The sequence below is a fragment of the Frieseomelitta varia genome, unplaced genomic scaffold (genome assembly GCF_011392965.1).
Source record: "Frieseomelitta varia isolate USP_RPSP 00005682 unplaced genomic scaffold, Fvar_1.2 scaffold_563, whole genome shotgun sequence".
NCBI classification, from domain to species: Eukaryota; Metazoa; Arthropoda; class Insecta; order Hymenoptera; family Apidae; genus Frieseomelitta; species Frieseomelitta varia.
Genome location: NW_025110327.1, coordinates 72,185 through 93,106, shown reverse-complemented (window position 1 = coordinate 93,106; position 20,922 = coordinate 72,185). Strand labels below are relative to the sequence as shown.

Here is a 20,922-nt window from a genome sequence, read left to right as displayed (position 1 = left end):
CTCTCTCTCTCTCTCTCTCTCTCTCTCTCTCTCTCTCTCTCTCTCTCTTTCTCTCTCTCTCTCTCTCTCTCTCTCTCTCTCTCGTTATTTTATATCGAGGAGAATTTTCATTCTCACGGTAGTGGAGTACTGACAGGAAAAGAGAACGAGCGACACGGCTTCGATAGAGCAGAATGAAACCTCCGGTAAAACTAGTTGCCTGGCAAAAACTAGACGCTATTCAAAAGCTGTTTGTAGAAAGGTGGATGGCGCGGTGCAGCGTGGCGATGCGTCGGTAGTTGGCGGTCCCGACATGCAGCGCGGTGAAGTGGGGAAACAGAAACAACATGAGAAGGAAGTGCGAGGAAGCGCCTCTTGCAAAAGGGACAGCTGGAAAGACATGCTTGGAAAAGAAGAATGAACCAAGACGAACAACATGAGATGATTTCGTCAGTGGAATTTGCGTCGTTGTGAATTTTTACTACCAATATGCTCCTCCTTCGAATATTACCCAGTTCATGTACTTGAAAAATATTATCCTTTAACGTTTAATACGATATTATCATGGTGGCTAGCATGAATGAGATTGTTCAAGGACCAAGTCGCAGAGTACTTTTTCGATCATTTTTCGTCACGTCGATATCTTTTCTTCCAAGAAGAAATTTCTTTTAATTTTAAACACAGGATTTATTTCATATACAGGAGTATTTCTGGTTTGTTCATAAAACGATCAATCAGTCGAAATAAAAAGCAAATATTATATAAACAAACTGATCTTTAAATAAATTCTTTATTAAAAAGTTGAAAAAAAATGCAATATAATAAAGAACTGTTTTTTCATTTAATGTAATGATTGAACAAAAATTAATTCATAGATTGAGAGGATATTTGGCTCCTACAGTTATCAAATATCTAATACGACTTAGATATGAAGGGAAAAGAGGTTTTATGGAGAGTTTATCCCTCTTCTTTCAAAAAGAAATATTACTTATCGGAAAGTTATTGAGGAATTCTTTGAAGCCCTAAAAGAGCGTTTTTCAAGATATGTTCCTTTCAAATGTTAAATTTTTACACATTTCATTATATATGTTTCTAAATTGACAATGTTGTACTGTAATTATAGTTGTACTGTATAGTTGTACTGTAGAGTTCTTCGAAAAAAAGCATTTCTCAAGATTTATCCTTTTCTGAATTAATATTAGGAGAAGATTTTCTTTTTTAAGAAATACTTATGGAGGATTTTTATCAATATTTATCTTAGTTCTAAACAAACATGTAATATTTTAAATCTGTCTTTTCTATTTTTAATATTATCAATAATAATTATATAAAGTTGAAACGTACATGAGAGTGTTCAAAATCAGTCAAAGAAATTCTGATTCTAATCCTGATTTAAATGTAATTCAGAATACATTTGATTTATATTTGGAAAAGTGCATTCAGAAGTATGTATTATTAAAACTATTAAGACTATTAACTCTGAAATCAAAATTAACTCCAAAATTAAAATTTTTCAAACGTAGCATTCAATAATAAAATGATAATATATAAACATAATAATTTTTATACATATATATGTATGTACTTTGAAGAAATACACAAAATTCGATAAACATTTTTCGTATAAAATAAAAACAGAAGAAATGTTCTTTGTAAAATCTTTTTTGAAACCTACTAATTTACAGTTATATTTAAAAAAAGCTAAAATTTATGATATTAAACGCATATTTCTACATAATGCTATAAAATTGGAGAACTATTAAAAACTAAATTCTAATACGCAAAAGATGATTTTTCAAATATTTTTTTTATTATTAATATATAATTTGACATAAATTTAAGTTTCAAATATAATTTTTGTCCCATGTGTATTTTCTAACAAACATTAAAAAAATTTATATCTGCTTTTATTGCTTTATATTTACTTATGTGCTACCTAAACGTCCATTTAATTAGATATTCTACATATGTAATTATAGGCACGTATAATGTAATTATTCGGAAAAGGGCGCCAAAAATTATTTTTTTAACTTTTGTTATTTTTTATTAAAAGAAAAATAATCGGTTTTTTCAATGTCAGCATATTAAAAATAAAGTTTGTATCAATTTTAAAAAATACGATTTTTTCGAAATGAACTTTAATATTTTTATAAGTATTTGTTTAAACGTATATCTAAAAAAATTCGGTCAGAAATATGAGAGATGACCGAAATAAAAGTTATAATAAAAATTATTTTCGATACTGATATCATACGATCACTCATAATTCTACTTTTACGTTTTTTCAAACATTTTCGAATGAAAATGATAATTAAAATTTTGAAGGACTTGATAATTAAAAAAGAAGGAATTTATGCAGAATAATTTTCTTCCAACTCAAGGTTACAAGTGATGAAACTTTTTTAGATACAACCAAAATACATATTATGTTGTACTTACTTTTTTAGATACAACCAAAATATATATATTGTACTTACTGTAACATGTCTAAAATACTTCTGCGCTTCTTAAGTATAATTTTAAGTATCGCTATTTGCATGAGAATGTTCAATCGACCTCGAACATAATTATGTAGTTAAAATACTAAATATGACCTTTAAGTATAATACAAAAGAATAATAACCTTGAGTTTTAATAACTTCTTCCATTTTCAACTCTAAATTATACTATATGATAAATTTATAATGTTGCATAATTTAATTTATTTTTCAAATTTTGAAAATTATTATTATACAATCTAGTAAAATTTGTAATGATAACAATAGTATTTAATAATATCTAGTAATCTTTCCAAAATTAAAATAAAATTAAAATATTTACTACAAAATAAAAATATAATCATAAAATACTTATTTTGATAAACTAGCAATGAACAAAAATGATTTTCATTGATTTTTCTAATTTTCATTAGAAAATTTAGTGTTTCCATTTACGTATCCTTTCGTGCATGTTGCAATATACTGTGTGAAATTTACAAAACCTGGAAGGTAAAAATATGAAAGTGTGAAGTGAACAGGAATTTCATACGTAGTTGGCAAAACTTGTTTGGTAATATGTACACATATCGTGGATCGTGGATCGTATATCGTGGAAAAGCAATAATGCTTTCCGTTCTGATATACAAGAATTTTTATGGTATTTAAATACCCATACACTAATGCTAATTTAATTTACAGATTTGATTAACATAATTAGCATATAAAAAATACTAAAAATACTGAAAAATAAAAATATATTACAGAAATAACTGAGAGATTGAAATATCAAGAATGAAAATTCTAATGCACTTTGTGATTTTAAGTAAAAACCATTTATTATTTGTATATAATACTAATTTAGTTATAACAACTTTTTTTTCTTGTAATTAAAAGTTATTAGCTATTATTATTCTATAATTATTGACTATCTACTGAGCGATTATTTGTGTTAATATGAAATTTTGATATCTTTATACTGTAATCAACTTGCTGATACCAATTTTCAAAATATTCATTAATAAAAGATATAAATATTGTACATGTACATATAATGTAATATGCACATGTAACGAAAAGCAATGTACTAGTATTAACCTGGTTAATCAATAAAATTTTAACACGTTCTACGAAAAGCAATAAAATTTCACCGAAGAATTCTTATATTTCCATTTTATGTTCCTTTCTTCGTATTCTGAAGGCAGTATAAGAAGTATAAGATAGTTTCTTTCTCCGTATTCTGAAGGTGAGCATAGGATACCAGTTGCAACTGACTTACTGACTGAGGGTTATTAACCATTCTATAGAAATATTAAGAATTCGTATTTAGGCAATTAATAACAGGCCAAGAAAGTTCTTATAATAGCAATATTATATTCCAATATTATTTCCTTATATTATAAAAATTTTCTTACACGATGCACTCAAAACATCCTGACCTAACATTTTTGTTCTAAGTCAGAATTTTTATTGCTTTTAAATATTACTATTTAATATTTTTGTTTATATATTAACACAATATTGAAAATAATGAAATTGTTATAAAAAATTATTTTTCATTGATATATTGTGCCATCGCTTTATATTCGACACGTTTTTAATTAATTAGCTAATTACGTTGCTTACATATTTAAATTTATTTACATACATAATATTATTCCTACAAGTCAAATATAAGATGTTACAACATTTAAGATGTTATTTTATTTGTGAAAGTTTATTAAAATCTAGTCATATTTAAAATATTTTAAATATGATTCATATTTTGCGTTTGTATTTTTCTATTTTTTTTATTTTCAAATAGTATAAATTATGTTCAAGTAATTAATAAAATTAATTGAATAAAAATAATAAGAAATCGTCTACATGTATGTAAAAAAAGAACTTATTGATAAAAAAAATCAAAATATTAAAATATGTAATAACAGATTGAACAGTTTAACTCATGAATGTTGAATGTTAAAAAAAGGATAGAAGCTTTACATATGTACGTTCGCTCTTCCTAATAATACTGTTTGTTCAGTTTTCTCGTTGTTATACGCTCGAAAAAATCTTCGTTTCGTGGTTGCTTCAGCTCACCTGTAACGCTCGCGAATATGAGGAAGCACGCATGGTTGAATCGCTTAAGTGGTCTTCGTGCTCGAGTCTAGTCTTTAGTTCTTTTCAATCCACCTACCGTCTTCCTAGACCTTTCTTTCCAACGTGCTTCTTCCTCAACGTATTTTCTCACGGACGCCTAGTATGTACGTTTGTAAGTACCGTACGTCATCCAAAAGAGGGTGTCAACGGCACCCTCTTTTCTTAAATAGATGGCCTGATTTCCTTCAACGTAGTAGAAACAACATACCTTCAATCAAATTTAGTAGACCTACATACATACTAGTGAAGAACCGAGCGTACATCTCCAAGTACTTTGTTTCACGCTTTCTCCTACAACTTCTTTTTTCTAGTTTTTTCGCAACTTTATATTGCCGTCTAATATATCCTAATGGTTTGTTTTATTTTATTTATAGTGATTGATTTAATATTAGATTTATAACCCGGATAGAATTATAGATTATACATATTATAAAACGGATCGATGTTAAACTCAGCGTAAAAACAATAAATCAATATGATTATTCGATTATTGAAAACATGTGAAATTACATAACAAAATACATCCTGGGACAAAAAGATAGCGCACTCTAAAAATTTCTTTTTATTAAACAAATGATAGAAAATCTTTTTTATGTTTCTTATTTTTCTTAGTGCTTTCACTAACATAAGCAACATAAATTAAACTTTTTGCAATACATTTTGTAATACTAAAAAAAAGAAAAATATAAATATGGTAATATTTAGCGTGTTATGCTTCGGATAGCACATTTCATGAAAAGCAATGAATAGAAACAAAAGAAAGAGTTTAATAATTGTTTAATCCTTAGTATGACTTCGTATTTAATAAGGTGGTATTCGATAAGGAGGTATATAATAGGGGGGTATTTAATAAGGATTTTTTTTTATATTTTCTCAAAGTGCATGTTTTCGAGAATGTTTATGTAAAAGGATTTGTTTGAATTCGAAAATTAGCGAAGTTATAGATGTTTAAAGGAGACGGTGTCCTGCTGGCAACGTGTGGCGCACAGCCGTACCGCAGGCCACATGTATATCGTTCCCTCAAATTCACTCGAAATTTGTTATCGAGGGCAACAATCACTTAAAGTGAAGTTCCTGCTGGTTCATTTTGACCTTTTTAGATACATTTTTAGGCTTTCTGCTGTCAGTTTTCTTTCGGTCAACGAGTAAAACAGACGCGTTTCCAAACATTAACATCCAGAGTATTCGAGTATTCATTTCATATTAAAATGGATAGAAAGGGATCAAAAGAATATCGTTCTTAAGCAAGCCGTCCCAAACGAGTAATTGTTGAAAAAAAAAGAATGCATTGGGCATGTAGAAAAACGAATGGGAACAAGACTATGTAATGCGAAAGGGACAATTAAGGGACTTGGCGGAAAAGGGGAAGGAAAATTGTTAGACAAAATAATTGGTGAATTGACCAAATATTACGGCTTGACAATACGCAGACATTCCAATTCGCTTTCCGAAATGAAAAAAGCGGTATGGGTTTTTCGCTCGAAAACATATGCATTCGGGATTAAAAACTATTGAAATCGCCACATTTTTGGCGGTGAATATATATAATGAAGGATTCTGCTCGATCCTACGTATATTTAACACACCGAGAATAGTTATTGGACAACAGATGGAAGTTTTTGCGAACTTTCGAGATGAAAGTATACAGCGTTCAAGGCGTCGGTCCACTAAAGTCGCAAAGAGAGCCAGAAGTACTAGTAAAGAAGAGAAATCTGCCCCAAAAAGATTTCTGCGAACACGAGGAAGGTCCACTGTATGGATCTGGACTGGCCGATTGATTATAAGTATGAATATTTTTGTACAGCATGTAACAAAAACTTTAAATGCGTTTTTCTCGAATCCGTATTTTTCAAACTGGTGTACGTGATATCTCAAGTTTTGGTTGACCGATTGACTTGAAATTTAGAGGAGATCTTCAACGGATGTACCTTTATCGCATGAACCACGGATTTCAAAATCTAATGTTTTTTTTATATTTTTTTTTATCACCCAAACGACGAAAAATACAAGAAAAATCGATATTTTAAATTCAAAATGCTGCCATTTTTTTAATTTTCGAAATTTCGCTTTTTCCGTGATTCATGCGATATTTATGCTAATTAAGGTGCATTTTGATTTTTCAGTTTCACATAACCGGGTGAACTAGAATCACGTACATCATTCGAACCCGTTTTCAAAAACATACTTTAGATAATGCTACATAATTTTAACAACATTCATTAATTTGGTTAAAAAAAAAATTGTAAATACTCTTTAAGTATGAATAAATCTGTGTGCGAAAACTCCATTCCAAAATGTATGATGGTTTCCTCACAAAAAAATCCCGAAAAAGACAATATTTTGGAGCCGAAAAACCGGAATACCCCCATAATGGCAGTCATTCTTTGAGACAAAGATTTATATAGTTTTTTAATGATGTTTTTGCTCAGCTCTTCCCACTTCTCCACAATATATTTTTTTAATTCATTAATATTTGTGAATTGTCTTCAATTCTGATATAAGGCTTCGCCATATTCTCCCAACAATTTTCTGTAATATTTGAGTCCGGAAGTTGGCCATTCTAAACGACAAATTTTTTTTTGCAAAGTATTGTTTTATTACTTTCGCAGTGTGCATAGTTAGTCAGTGTTATGTTGAAAAATCTATTTATTTGAAACAGCTTATACTTTTGCTTTAATCGAAGTTTTTGTTGCAATTTCGTCGTTCCAAATATTCACAATTCTTTAAAAGATTAAAAGATGTCGATATTTATCGTAACTTCAATTTTTACTGCAATTTGTTTCGCAGTCAAGCTTGAATTTGACGCTATACATATTATAGCATATTTATCCCGAGATATTGTAGTCTCGTCCACAACTTTTTCTTTTTCCATAATTCTTTTAATAAATTTTTTTAATAAATCCATTATTACTTTATTACGATTTCTATTCTTTTTGACTATTTTTATCACAGAATAATGTTCTTCCTTTAATTTCAATGTATTTAACTTTTGGATTCAATGTATTTAACTTTTTCCTACGACCCATTTTTACAAATTTATTTATTTATTATGTCAATACACACTTACAAACTGATTATATTTCATATGAATATTGTGCTTTCGATAGCTTTTGAAGCGTTAATATTAAGTTTGTGCTATCTTTCTGTACTCACGACCGCGCAATATTTACATTTTCGTATGTCTCTTTAGGAAATTGCGTCTCGGTAATGACATTCAATACATACATACATACATACATACACATCCACGCTTAAAATAATATTGATGTAATAATCTACATTCTCGCTAATACATAATGTAAGAAAATGTAGTGTATGCTATCTTTTTGTCTTCGAGTATATTAAGTACAGGAAAAGACTCCATGCTTTGAATTTTATATTTTATATACTTTTGTAAATAATAGCCTGCAAGAACAGTAGCTAAATAGGAACACTTTATAATTTTATATTTACACATATCAACGTATCAATCTTTATTTATCGGAATATATTAAAATAAATTTGTAATTTTAAAATAAAATTGAATGGAAAAATTAGAGAAGATAGTAAAAATGTTCTATCTTACTTCATTTTCAGGACAAGATAAAACGACATTTATTTATGCATATGTATCACACATGATTTTTGTCTCAGACATTTTTGTCTTCGAATTTTTCTATAACACATGCACTATGAGCACAATCTTCACATTTTAAACATATAATCCGTTTTCTATATTTCGGTAAAGAATCACTTTTATCTCTAATGTAATCTTGGATACATTAAAAACTAAAATTGTACTACAGTTTTTACTTTTTTTTGTATAAATGCTTCCATGGTTTTTCAACTTTATCACCATGTCTTTTTTTGTAATATTTTTATTCGTGTATATTTTATTCGAATAATATCCATGAGCAGATAAATAAATATCTACTTTAAGGAATTGTCTATCTGATAATATTCAAAAGATAATGTAATTGAGAAATTACCTGCTAATCACAGAATGTAGTGAAATAATACTACATTCTGTAGTATTATTCACTACTATAAATAAAAGAATCACAATCATAAGAGACACAAATATGGCTAGTAAATGTTATATATATAAGAATGTAATAAATTGACTCTTAGTAGCGTATCCTATAATACAAAGTTCATGTTTATTTCGTTTGTAGTATTATATGGAAGCATAATAGTACGAAATAAACAATAATTCTGCTTCCCCCCTCTCTTTCTCCCACCCTTATTTTATAACATTAAAAGTAAGATAAATACAAAAATGTAATATAAAATATAAATAAAATAAACTAATAATAAATTATTTCCTTTGTTCACTTTTAAATTTTTACTTACAAAGAATCTGCGTGGAAAATGTAGTTGCATTTCGTTACATTTCACAATTGTAGCTTGTAAATTTATATGCATTTTTTATACAAATGAATACGATCGAGCATAAGTTACTTTTTTTTTTAATATACAAATATTAAAGTAATAATTTTGAAACTGTTTCATCGTTGCGGTTACTGCAAGAACCGTTTCTTTATATTCTTCAACCAAGCATTAATGCGCTCGCTACTGATATTTGAAGAATATTACTTATTATTTTTCTAAATAAGTCAGTCACATACATAGTTACAGAATCTAATTAAATATGCTCAACTTTTTTATCAATATCTATATGTAATATTGCGTAATTCATATATGTTTAATTTTTATCATAGATATAAGCTTCAAAAATTTTTCGGAAATGTAGTTGTTGAAATAAAGAAATATAATAATGAAATAAAGAACAAGGTTTTATTTATAGTTCTAACGAGTTCAAAATGTTATTTGGCTATGAATGAATAAATTTAACATTAAATATACTAATGTATAAAATAAAAAGAACATTTAATTTTCAATAAATAATCGTTCATTTTTAAATTGTTGTAATTTAAATCGTACAACATTTTACTTAGGCTAATTTTAAAACGTAAAGTCTTTGTTTTTATAATTCACAATTCTTTCCTTTCTTCTCAAAAATTTTACAAATTCAAACAAACTCTTTGTGGATATTGCAAAATTTTTTTCACAACAAAATCTACCATATACCATTGTTACTATATACAGTGTACTTCACTTTTTTTTACGCGTACATTTTAGAATTTTGAATCAAACAAATAATGCAATTGGTTTCACAGGCATTATTTTTATATTTCAAACAATTTGCTTAACTTTACATGAATTTTTATAAATACAAGTAAAATTATATAAATTCTCGTAATACATAAATACAAGTAAAATTACATAATTCTCTAAGCTTTCTAGATTGATATCCGATTTTATTTTTCAGATTTTTCATCTGCACTGTGCTTTTCATCTATATAAAATATTTTTTTTTCTTGCGTAGCAATTCATGTCTCTATTTAGATGTCTTAAAGTATTTCTTGATAACATTTGAAAAATTATTAGTTATATTATTTATTTAACTCTATTATTATATGCTATTATTTATTAAATAGTATATATTAAATTATATATTAAATAATATATTTAAATTAATATATGTATAAATATATTATATATTAAATGGCATATAAATTCTAATCATATTCTAAATATTTTTTTTTATTGATAATTAGGTTATATTCAGAATAACAATTCTATTTTGCACCAGTAATTTGATCTATCAATTTATTATCTATTAATTTAAGTCTGTATGCTATTCGAATATTACTAATTGTAAGCGACATAAATATGTTCAATACTTTTATTATACTTTTATTATTATTTTATCATTCAGCATTAATAAAAAAGAAATATTGAAATCGTAAAAAATAGAAAATACTTATCATACTATATTTGCTCAACTGATCGGTCGATGTTATTTACGTTTCTTACCATATACTATTTATGCTCAAGTAAATCGTAGATACAAGTTTTTCTATACAATATTCCTCTTATGTATGTATACACACATATATAAGCATATATAACGAACACTTGCAAATTATAATTCTTTTTCTATAATGTATAGTTTTTCTAAATATAAGTACATACGTTTCAATTCTATTATATGTATATGTTGAAGATCACTAAAATTCTACTTGCTACAAGTAAATATTAATAATTTTCTTACGGAATTTTAGCATATTGCTTGAAACAGATTGAGAGTTTGCTCAGAATGATTGAAAAATGATTGTTTCTCGAGCACGCCTCACAGAAAAATTCTTAAGTGATGGACATTGCAAACGCGAAAGAACGCGACATTGAAAATTGATGAGGGTTTCGATAATACCGCGTAATACACGACGTTATGATAGATTCACACTGTGAAAAATCAGAAATATATTGGAGAAATATATTTTTACGCGATAATCAGTCATTCGCTAATTTTGTAATTCTTGTTGTGTAGATATGTTCACGTAGATATTTGTTACATTGACTACGGCGACATGACAATGTAGCTAAATATAATCTAAAACAATTTTTGTTTCTAGATAAATGTCAGATACCATTTCGATATGATGTGTTGGTTCTTTCTTACATGAAATGGATGTGTCGCGATTGAGCATAAATAGCATATGGTAAGAAACGTGAATAATATCGACCGATCAGTTGAGCAAATATAGTACGATAAGTATTTTCCATTTTTTACGATTTCTATGTTTATAGAGTTATAATCTATAGAATATTTTTTTTATTATTTTGCATACTTAACACATCTAATCTGTGAGTCGAGGGTCGACTGCGTTCGTGCAACGTGAATGCGAGTGACATTTTTGCACTTATTAATAGTGTTTTATTAAAATATTTTTAGCGCCTTCAATTTACATCGAATTTAAATGATTTTTTTCTTATTGTTACTCAATTTTTCCTGGAAAATCCACATCTGACAAAATTTTAATTTTGAGGCACAGAATAATCCGTGGTCCGCAATTTTAGAAAAGGAAAATTTCGTTTCTCGCAGATAACCAACGAAAATATTAAACCGAAAAAACGGAACTTTCCGTGATTTGACACTTAATATCTATTAACCTTAAAGGGTAATTATATCTTTTATTTCTCAATAACCAAACAGGAAATATCGTTCCACACAATCAATTCAAGGAAAGTTTGAAAGAAAATGATTTGTTTTATGATTCTTTTCTAATAGTAAATACTTGCAGATCCAGTTCGAACAGAAGTTAAACTACAAAAAGAAAAAAAGAAATAATACTACCAATTTAGTGACCTTGCTGAATAATCGATCTTTAACGTATAAGATACTTTAATAAACATTAGTATGAAAAATATGTTTGATACAAATGTTTACTATATTAAAAGTACACAAAATAATATCATTAAAATAACATCATAGGTGAAAATAATAGAGGCCTATTATGATTTTAACTTACTATTAAAAGAAAGCTTTTTGGTAATTATCATATTCATCTATTTTGTATAAGTTATTATTTATTAAAGACGCGTTTATATAACGACTCAAGAAAGAGAATTGAAACTTGCTAGTAGAATCTTAGTTTCAGCACCTATAAAATCTATGATTGCACTAAATGTTTGTATAAGTACGATTCTACCGATATGGCCAATGTTTCTCGTTAAGCGACCATGATTTGTTCGTGACAATTTCGTGGAAAACAAGTTTAAACTTCCAAGTGATAAAAAGTACGAGAGGAGGATACTATGTACCACTATCCATCATGTCACGATCGTGGCTAGTTTCACGAATTTCAATTGTTATTCAAACTTGAAAGAAATAGTAATTGGGACGACTTCACGCACGATAAATGTCAAGTTGCATGTGATTGCGTATGACATGGATATTATAATTCGATTATCGAACGTAGCATTAATTCGACAAAAATGCATGCGCAATACTTATTACATGACACGAATATTAAACACACTATTGCTTATCGTTAGAAGAAGATACTTAGGACATAAATTTACGAATTCATTTATTTACTCTTTGACATAAAATATTTGGAAATAAATAAATAAATAAATAGCTAAACTATAAGTGTATATTAGAAATTTATCACTAAATCGAGTCAAGGTTGTTATTTGAGAATTTTTTTAACATCCAGCAGTAAAATATGAAATATGTTCGTACGAACAAAGAGTAATTTAGAGAAATATGAAGAACAAACTAGTAATCGGGAAAGGTGTGCATTTAATGTTTTTGTACGATAGATATCTTGATTCCTTTGGATTATTCACGACCGCTAATTAATCAAATTACTTTTCGCTTATCATATTATAGATATTTTTAATTATTTTCTGCGGATATGGCATGAACTTTTTTATGCCTTTTTTATGCCTCTGAACTGATATTGAATATCAGAGAAGACCATGCAATTCTGCATTTAACAATATAATATTCATATTTTTGTGAAATATAAAAGTAAATTAATTTATAAATATGATTTTAGACATTTCTATAGAAATAAAAATGTTGGTTTATAGTTGATTGGGATATTGTAACATTTGCATTCGATCGATAACGAATTGGCAAAGGTTTGTAGGGCAAAAACGGATTATCAATAAATCTGAGAATTAGTGACAGATCCAAAAGAAGTGTCGTCAGAAATCAAACAAAAATGTACAAACGGAGGAGTGTCGTCGCGGCAAACTATCAGAAATCGAAGAGATCGAGCAGCCAGCTTGATATTCGTCGGACGCGCGCCACGGAGCCCGTCGGCGTATGTACGTGGAATAAATTATCTGGAAGTCTCCTTCCCTTTTCTTGATCATACTTCTCTCTCTCTCTCTCTCTCTCTCTCTCTCTCTCTTTTTCTTTCTTTCTCACTATCTTTCTCTATGATCTTTCTTCTCTGTTTCCTTAACAACTATCTCTTTCTCCTACGAATCATTCTCCCACTAGCATGGCATGGCGTCTATAATGATTTCTCATTTGTAGTGGTGGGACGATACCGGAAGTGAAGTCAGAACGGCGGAACCAGACGTTCACTCAATGGAAAGTTTGAGTTCTTTCAGTGAGTCTAAGAAGGGCCGAGCGTAGATCGGAGTTCCCCGCTCGCGTAGAAAATCCGTTTCTTTTGCCGGGTATGCAGCATTCTCGCTTGCGACTCGCGTGTGCACGGTGCACAATACACAGAACAAACTCGAATAACTAGAGAAATTACGTTCGCTCTATTTTGCAATTGCTTCTTTCCTCTTTTCGTGTATTGATTAATGTGATAAATCTTTCTTTTATCGAATTTCCTGTGTAAAAATGAAACTGGGGTGGACATATGCTCTGGCATTCGTTTCGATTCCTCCAAAGAAATGTCAAAGAGGAGAAGATAGAAACAACGAACAAGTGAAACGACATTTGGCTTCGAAGAGTTGCAACATGATAAATTGAAATTTGAAGATCCTGGTTTTTAAAGGAAAGCAGAAAATGAATTTTTCTTGTTAAAATGTTTTACTCAAAAGAATTTTGAGAAGATAACAAGAGAATAGAATTGCAAACTGTACAAAGAGAACAGTTGTTACGTTAAAATATCTTTAACAACGAAAGAAAGAGTGACGGTATTCATATACATTATCTGAAAGGTATTCAATGCGAACACATGAATGCAAGAAAATTGAAGTAATTTTGATGAAAAATTTGATTTACAACACGCAAATACGAAACTTTTTAGACTAAAAAGTGACAACTAAATGGAACTTCAATTACTTGAACGAAGGAATTAAATAAATATAGAATAAATCAATAAAATCAATAAATCAATAAAATTTCACTAATTAGTTTCATGATTAGCGTTGATTTTCAACGAATTCTCAACGAAACAAGAAAGAAGATGCTTCCATTATCACGCATATTTCTGGATTAAAACATCAGAAATAAACGCATTGTGAAAAAAGATTGTTCAACGGAACTTTGTTGAACCTTTATTGGTTCGTTATAGAATGTATTAGTGAGGTGTTCGTAAATGATGTAAAAGAGGATTTTGGTGTATTCGCGACAATATACTTCAGAGATGGTCAGCCAACACGCAATGGCCACTACAGTTCGCAAAGTTAAGCAGGAGAATCGTCTGAGGCGACAAAATCAAAATCAAGGTATAGAGACTGCGCAACAATAATTCTTAACTTGCGCAACATATAGTAATGTCCATTAATATTTAGATTCTTAAATATTCAGATACTAAATATTTAAACTGCAATATAAATTTTGTAAAAAGGAATCGTACAGAAATAAACCTGAATTTATTTTAAAATTTGAAGCACTTTCGAAATGCGATTCATTTTATTATAAGATCTTTTACGTAGCGAGTGAGAAAGTAAAGGCATTTCTCGAAAATGTTATAAATTATAGTATGTAAAATCTCATATCTATAATATCATAGTATGTAAAAAACCATTGAAAAATATTTTTCATTTTTTTTCCTTACATTATGGCTTCAGGTGCAAGAAAGTGCACGAGGAACACAATAAAACTTAAATTAACGAATGTAGATTAATTCAGTTACGGTAATACCAATTAATTTTCTAGGAGAGAAGATATCTAACACAAAGTAATTTTCTATAGTAAATACACGTGGAACTTTGCTTCAACTACTTCAATAGAACTTTACGCGCAGCTGAACATCCTCCAATTATAATTTATTTGCTCCTTAATTTATCAGGAACTAGTACTATTTATTCTATATTTTTTGTATCTTTTGTAGAATAAAATTAATTATACTTACGATACACATTGGCGAATAAAAGAAAGTTTGTAATATAAACGAGAGATTATAAGATTTATTAAATATTGTATTCTTGCCATCGAGTTTATCGATTTCGAAGAATAACCAGAAACAAAATGTATGTATTTCAGATGAAGAAGGACTTTACAAACCTGTACCGCCACCGAAACCGGTGCCGAACAACCAAAAGAACCAGAACGGACAACAGGAGAGCAACAGGCTGCAGACGATAGCCGAAAAACCGTCCCGGCTGATTTCTAATATAGAGAGGAACAGCACATTAGACGACAACCAGATTCCAAATTCCGAGCAAAATTTTGCACCGGAATACAGGATGTCACCGCTTTACGGAGAGGAACAGAGTTCGAGTCAGACTCAACAAGCAGCTAACTTGCAGACACACAGCAGCAAATTTCCGGTAAATTTCTTTAAAACTATTCTATTATAGTTGCGATAGTGTTTTATATGATCAAGGAAAAGAGTTCGACCAAGAGAACAAGATGAATAATGATATAAAAATAACAAAAACATAGGAAGAATAATGTATATGGTATGCAATGCAACCATGTCACGGATAGTGGTTGTGTGTTAATTTCACGTTTGCGAAAAATATGTGTTCTCTATCCGTTCACTATCCGTGCACTGGCACGATACATATGTATGTACATACTACATAGATAGTAGTGCACAATTTCATGCAACGTACAAGTGGTCGCGGGCTGAAAACTTTTGTTATAGGCATGCTGTGCATAGGCGTGCTGATGAATTTTTACTAGCTCTGATAACGAAACGAGTTCTGAGGTATAATGAGCTGAATATAGCGATTCTACTCACGGACTTTGAAGCGATGCACCTTAGAAGCGGTGACTGGACTCGCTTCGAAGTTGATGGAAAAAAGAAACACCATGGTTAGAAATCAAGGCATAGCACTTTATTCAGTACGATCTCTGCCATCGACTTTCTAGTATTCTCCTTTTATCTCTTTTTCTACAACATTGCTATTACTACTGTTGTTGCTATTGCTGCTGTTGCTTTCGAGTCAGCGCGCAATTTCTCTTAATTGCGGTTCTCTCCTAGTGACACGTGTAGAACTCTTACGAATCCGTAAATAAGAATTATATTCACGCACCAGATAAAATTTTCTTCGGAGAATTCTTTTTACCTGTGAATTCAAAATTGAAACGAAACGAGCATCTATTTACTTACATAGTAAATAAATATATATTTGTTAATTAAACAAAAAATATATATATAAAGTAGGTGCATACACATACATGTAACATATGCATGATTAATTTATTGTATTTTAAAAAATAAAAATTAATGTTAATATAAAAAATTTGAGAGATAACGTTTTGTCAAAACGTTTCGTAGTATACATATACGTATTGTGTACTAATAAATTTTGTTAAGTCCAGACAATATAATTAGGATTTTTATTTTACAATAGTAAGTATTTTAGTATTGTAATGTTCTATTGAAAGGTACTTAGTAACTAGTTTTTTTCTGTTCAGTATTTTTGATGAAGAACTTCATCATCAAGAACATGATGTAGAAAATTAAAAAAAAACAATTACTCAAAATATCATGCATTGCTAATTAATATGACACACGTACTTCAACAAATTCGAAGAAATGTTTACAATTTATTGAAAATGATATACACGTGCTGAACATTTAATTCATATATCAAATTACAATGCTTTGTTTGGTGATAATAACCTTCCTATTCTGGTCTTGATTGTATGGTAATTAACTATTATTAACTTTTTCTCGTAAAAAGAACGCGGTGAATTTTGCATTTTAGTAAAAACACTTGATATGAATAGAGTGAAGAAATCAAATTATAAAAAGTAATATAAAATTAATCAGAATTAAAGTAATAGCAAAATTTAAATAATGATTATTTAAGTTTAATTATACGAAAATTTTTAAAAAAATTAATTTTTGTTTAATTTGTATTTAATGCAAATGTTAATTAGATTAATATTTTGAAACGTCGGATTTTAAGATAAAATACCAGAATTTTAAGAAAAAAACTTAAAAATAAAAATTAAACATTTTTTTACTATAAAATATGATAAAATAGTTTTATTTTAATTATTTGGAATAGAGATTTAAAGGTGGTATGAATGCTACACTACCATGCAGGTTTAAGCACTAAACAAATGAGACATTTTTCGTACCATCATGCCTCAAAGAGTTAAATAAAAATATTTTAAACATAATTAAATAAAATTTCAATATTTTTATCAATATAATATAAATTTACATGTTTTAGTATTTATTTTTATTTTTCTGCAATCATTTTTATCAGATTATTTCAAAAGATATAACTGAATTTATACGAAAATATTATTGCATCTATTTTTACAATGATCTATTCCTTCTTCTTTTTTTTTTTTTTTTTTTTTTTTTTTTTTAATGAAACAGACGGTTTAATTGAAATAAATATTTTCAATATGAGCGTTGGAAATAGAAAAAAATTTATACTTGCTCTAGTCGTTAAATTTAATTATAATCTTATTTAAAAAGAATTCAGAAAAAATAATCAAGATACCATTCCATAATATAAAAGTATACAATAAATATTAAAATTACGCTATTGTAATCGTGGATAATTTAACAGCAGTTAGAAAAAAATTATAATATAATATAATATAAATATGAACATGAAATATGCAAAAAGTAACAAAATACTCGGAATTATTACGAACAAATTTAAATTATTCAAGTAAATAAATTGATGAGTTCCATTGTTATGATAATAGATCTAGTAATAATTTATCATCGATTAAAAAGATAAAGAAATAAGAAAAGAAGACAAAACATATTCAATTTTAATAGAATTCAATGCCAAAATACTATAATTCTAGTATTGTTTATATCAGTATTTATATCAGTTATTTATAATAAGCTAATTATTTACTTTATTTTTTTATCGATTTTAATGATCTTGAAATATAATATATCGTCAAAATCATCATTCTTCAAAAACTTTTCCAAAAATAATATATTTTTATTATATAAAAAAATAATATATTTTTTATTGTACAAATTTTTCCATGTATTATATATAGTATGTTTAATAAATAGTCGCCACATCGATCGGTTTTAGTTTCTGAGATATTCGCAAAAATACCTTTATCATTTTATGTATTTTATCGTATCTTTAATGTTTGGGATTTGTTTATGTTACAAATTATCGTTTATAAACAGCATAAATGAGATATTTCAAGAATCTTTTCTGTATTTATCTGTAATCTGTTTGGTTGTTAATTTTCATTGAAATAAGATATATCGTGTTATAAAATAGTTATAAAATATGTTTTCTAAATTTAAACTCAACTTAAAATTGAAACAAGAAATTTCAAGAACACTGGTATGATTTTATGGCGGTCGATTAAAAAATCAACCTTAAACATTCATTTCAAGAAACTAATCAGTTTTTTTTTAAGTTTTAAACTGGTATTGGTTTGGGTTCAAAAATCATAAGCTGAATTCTTAATTTCTTATTATAATTTAAAGTAATACACAAAAAATAACTCTTAATAAGTTTTCTATGAAACTCAGGAAAATATGTATCAGATGTAATACATATACACATGCACACATATATGCACATACAATATATTTGAAAGTCATTGAAATCAGTCTAAAAGAAAACAAAATTCTAAATAATTAAGTGTATAATCATGAACATTCTGTTACAAATCCAAAAATCATTGAAATCAATGAAGTTTGCTCTTCAAAATTTTTATATTTATAAATTATATTTTCGCAAATATCTCAAAAACCGAGATCAAGCGGCAGTAATGTATAAGGAAAAGTTGTTCAAATAATGATCTTGATTTCAAGATCATCGTAATAGATGAATACCTAAGTAATGTAGTAAATAATTATTCAAAATGGTTTTAACCTTTTAAATTTAATTAATTTTTATTTAATTAAGTTTTAGTGTAGTTAATCCTTTCAATTTATGGAAAAGAAGTGATAAAAATTTTTTCCTCAATTTTTTTCGATTAGATGAAGGAAATCAAATATAAAAAAAGGGAATTTCAAAAATATCTTATTTAGTACAAAAATTACAATAGTTGATTACGTACATGATATTTTCAATGATTTTTCATAAAACTTTCTGAGATTCTAAGTGTAACAGGGTTACATAAATATAAAGATATTTTTAGAAAAGATAATGTCAAAGACTCTAACTTGGACTAACGAAGAAGAAAAGAATCAATTATGTATGATATATTTTGAATTTGAAGCAGCGACTGAGGAAATAATTGTTTGACATCGATCACGTCTATTTGTGATAAGATTTTGATTGTAACAAAAAATTTACAGAACAAAAATGAAAAAAAAAATCATAAGATTTTAGTGAATTCAAATCGATACAAGTTCCTTGCAAGAACGCAGAGAATTATTTTTTTCATCTTATTATGAAGATTTTATAGTAAATATTATAAATTTATTCAGAAATAACACTTAGTTTTTTAAATTAGAGATTCAAGAATTCCTGGATTATCCTTCAGACCGAAATGGTTAAATTAAAATATCGACTGTTTAGACAAATTCAAGTTGTTGATCGGTATTATTTTAATACTTGTCGAAAATTTCTCTATAGAACTATCAATAAGTGTAGTATTCCAATCAAAAGTATAATAATCCAACTTGAATAGGTGTCGATTAGATGATATAAGACAGATATTTTCTTCCGAAAATATTCAGGATCATTGTCCTTTGAATGTTCGGACAACAAGACTTCATCGCTGCATGAGACTTTGCAAATAAATTTTGTCAAACGGAACGTAATAACAAGGCAAGTATTAAATTCCATAAGGAAGGAACACAAGCAAAACGCGTGAATTTAATATCCTCCTTGATGTTCCGCGTTGATTGTGTAGGAGTATACCAAAGAGACGCTCTTAAGAGCGCTTTGACATTTTCCTTTCAAGAGGAATGAAAGCATTTTATTCTTCCCTCCGCCATCCATCCCTTTCTATCAACTTCAATGCTCCCTTTCTGATATCAACTTCAATCTCAGTTCTTTTTTTCTCTGAGGATAAGCAACGGCTTTGCCGGCTGCGCTGAATCCTTGTATTCCGAGTATCATGCGTATGAGAAAATACGTTTTCTTTACAAATTGAACGAACATGGGAATATATGAAACCCGAACGTTCGTATATAAAGCCTTTTATTTGGCACCAAAAGTAATGAAAATCAAATTATATGTTTAGTAATTCAATATTTAACGTTTCCGTTACCAGGTCAGTTTTGAACAGCATATATTATACAATAATGACACGGCTCCATTTATTCCGATAATTTCACTTTGAATTAACTCAGATTTTTATATCTTTATGCTTTAAATATCTTTATGCTTTTTTTATTTATTTCTATCAAACAGCAAGTAATAAAGCGCATAGCTTTAAGAGAAAATGTATTTCTCAAATATTTTGTTTGTCGGATTCTAAGCCAGTTCTTTTTAATTCTGATATTATATATGCTGTTATATTACTCGATATTATTTTGAAGAAACAATTGTGTACATAACAGAACGTATGTTTCCGTGTTGTAATAGTAGCATGAAATACTTTATACATTATATGTAAGTCTGAGAGAAATAAATGTAACTTGAGAAAAATAGAGAATATTCGGTTTATCAAAATTTC

At 28.1% G+C, this 20,922-nt stretch overlaps 1 protein-coding gene across 5 annotated transcripts in view; it reads left to right on the top strand.

Moving 5' to 3' along the window:
- The window catches only part of LOC122533948, a 112,046-nt gene that overhangs the window by 63,949 nt on the left and 27,175 nt on the right, over nt 1-20,922 (top strand). For 2 of the 5 annotated variants that reach the window (XM_043664135.1, XM_043664138.1), the window contains one exon: nt 15,379-15,665. In XM_043664135.1, coding sequence (XP_043520070.1) covers nt 15,379-15,665 — 287 coding nt within the window. Of the gene's footprint in view, nt 1-13,566; nt 14,619-15,378; nt 15,666-20,922 lie in introns of those variants that run through there. The other 3 variants (XM_043664137.1, XM_043664136.1, XM_043664133.1) reach the window with 3 other exon arrangements.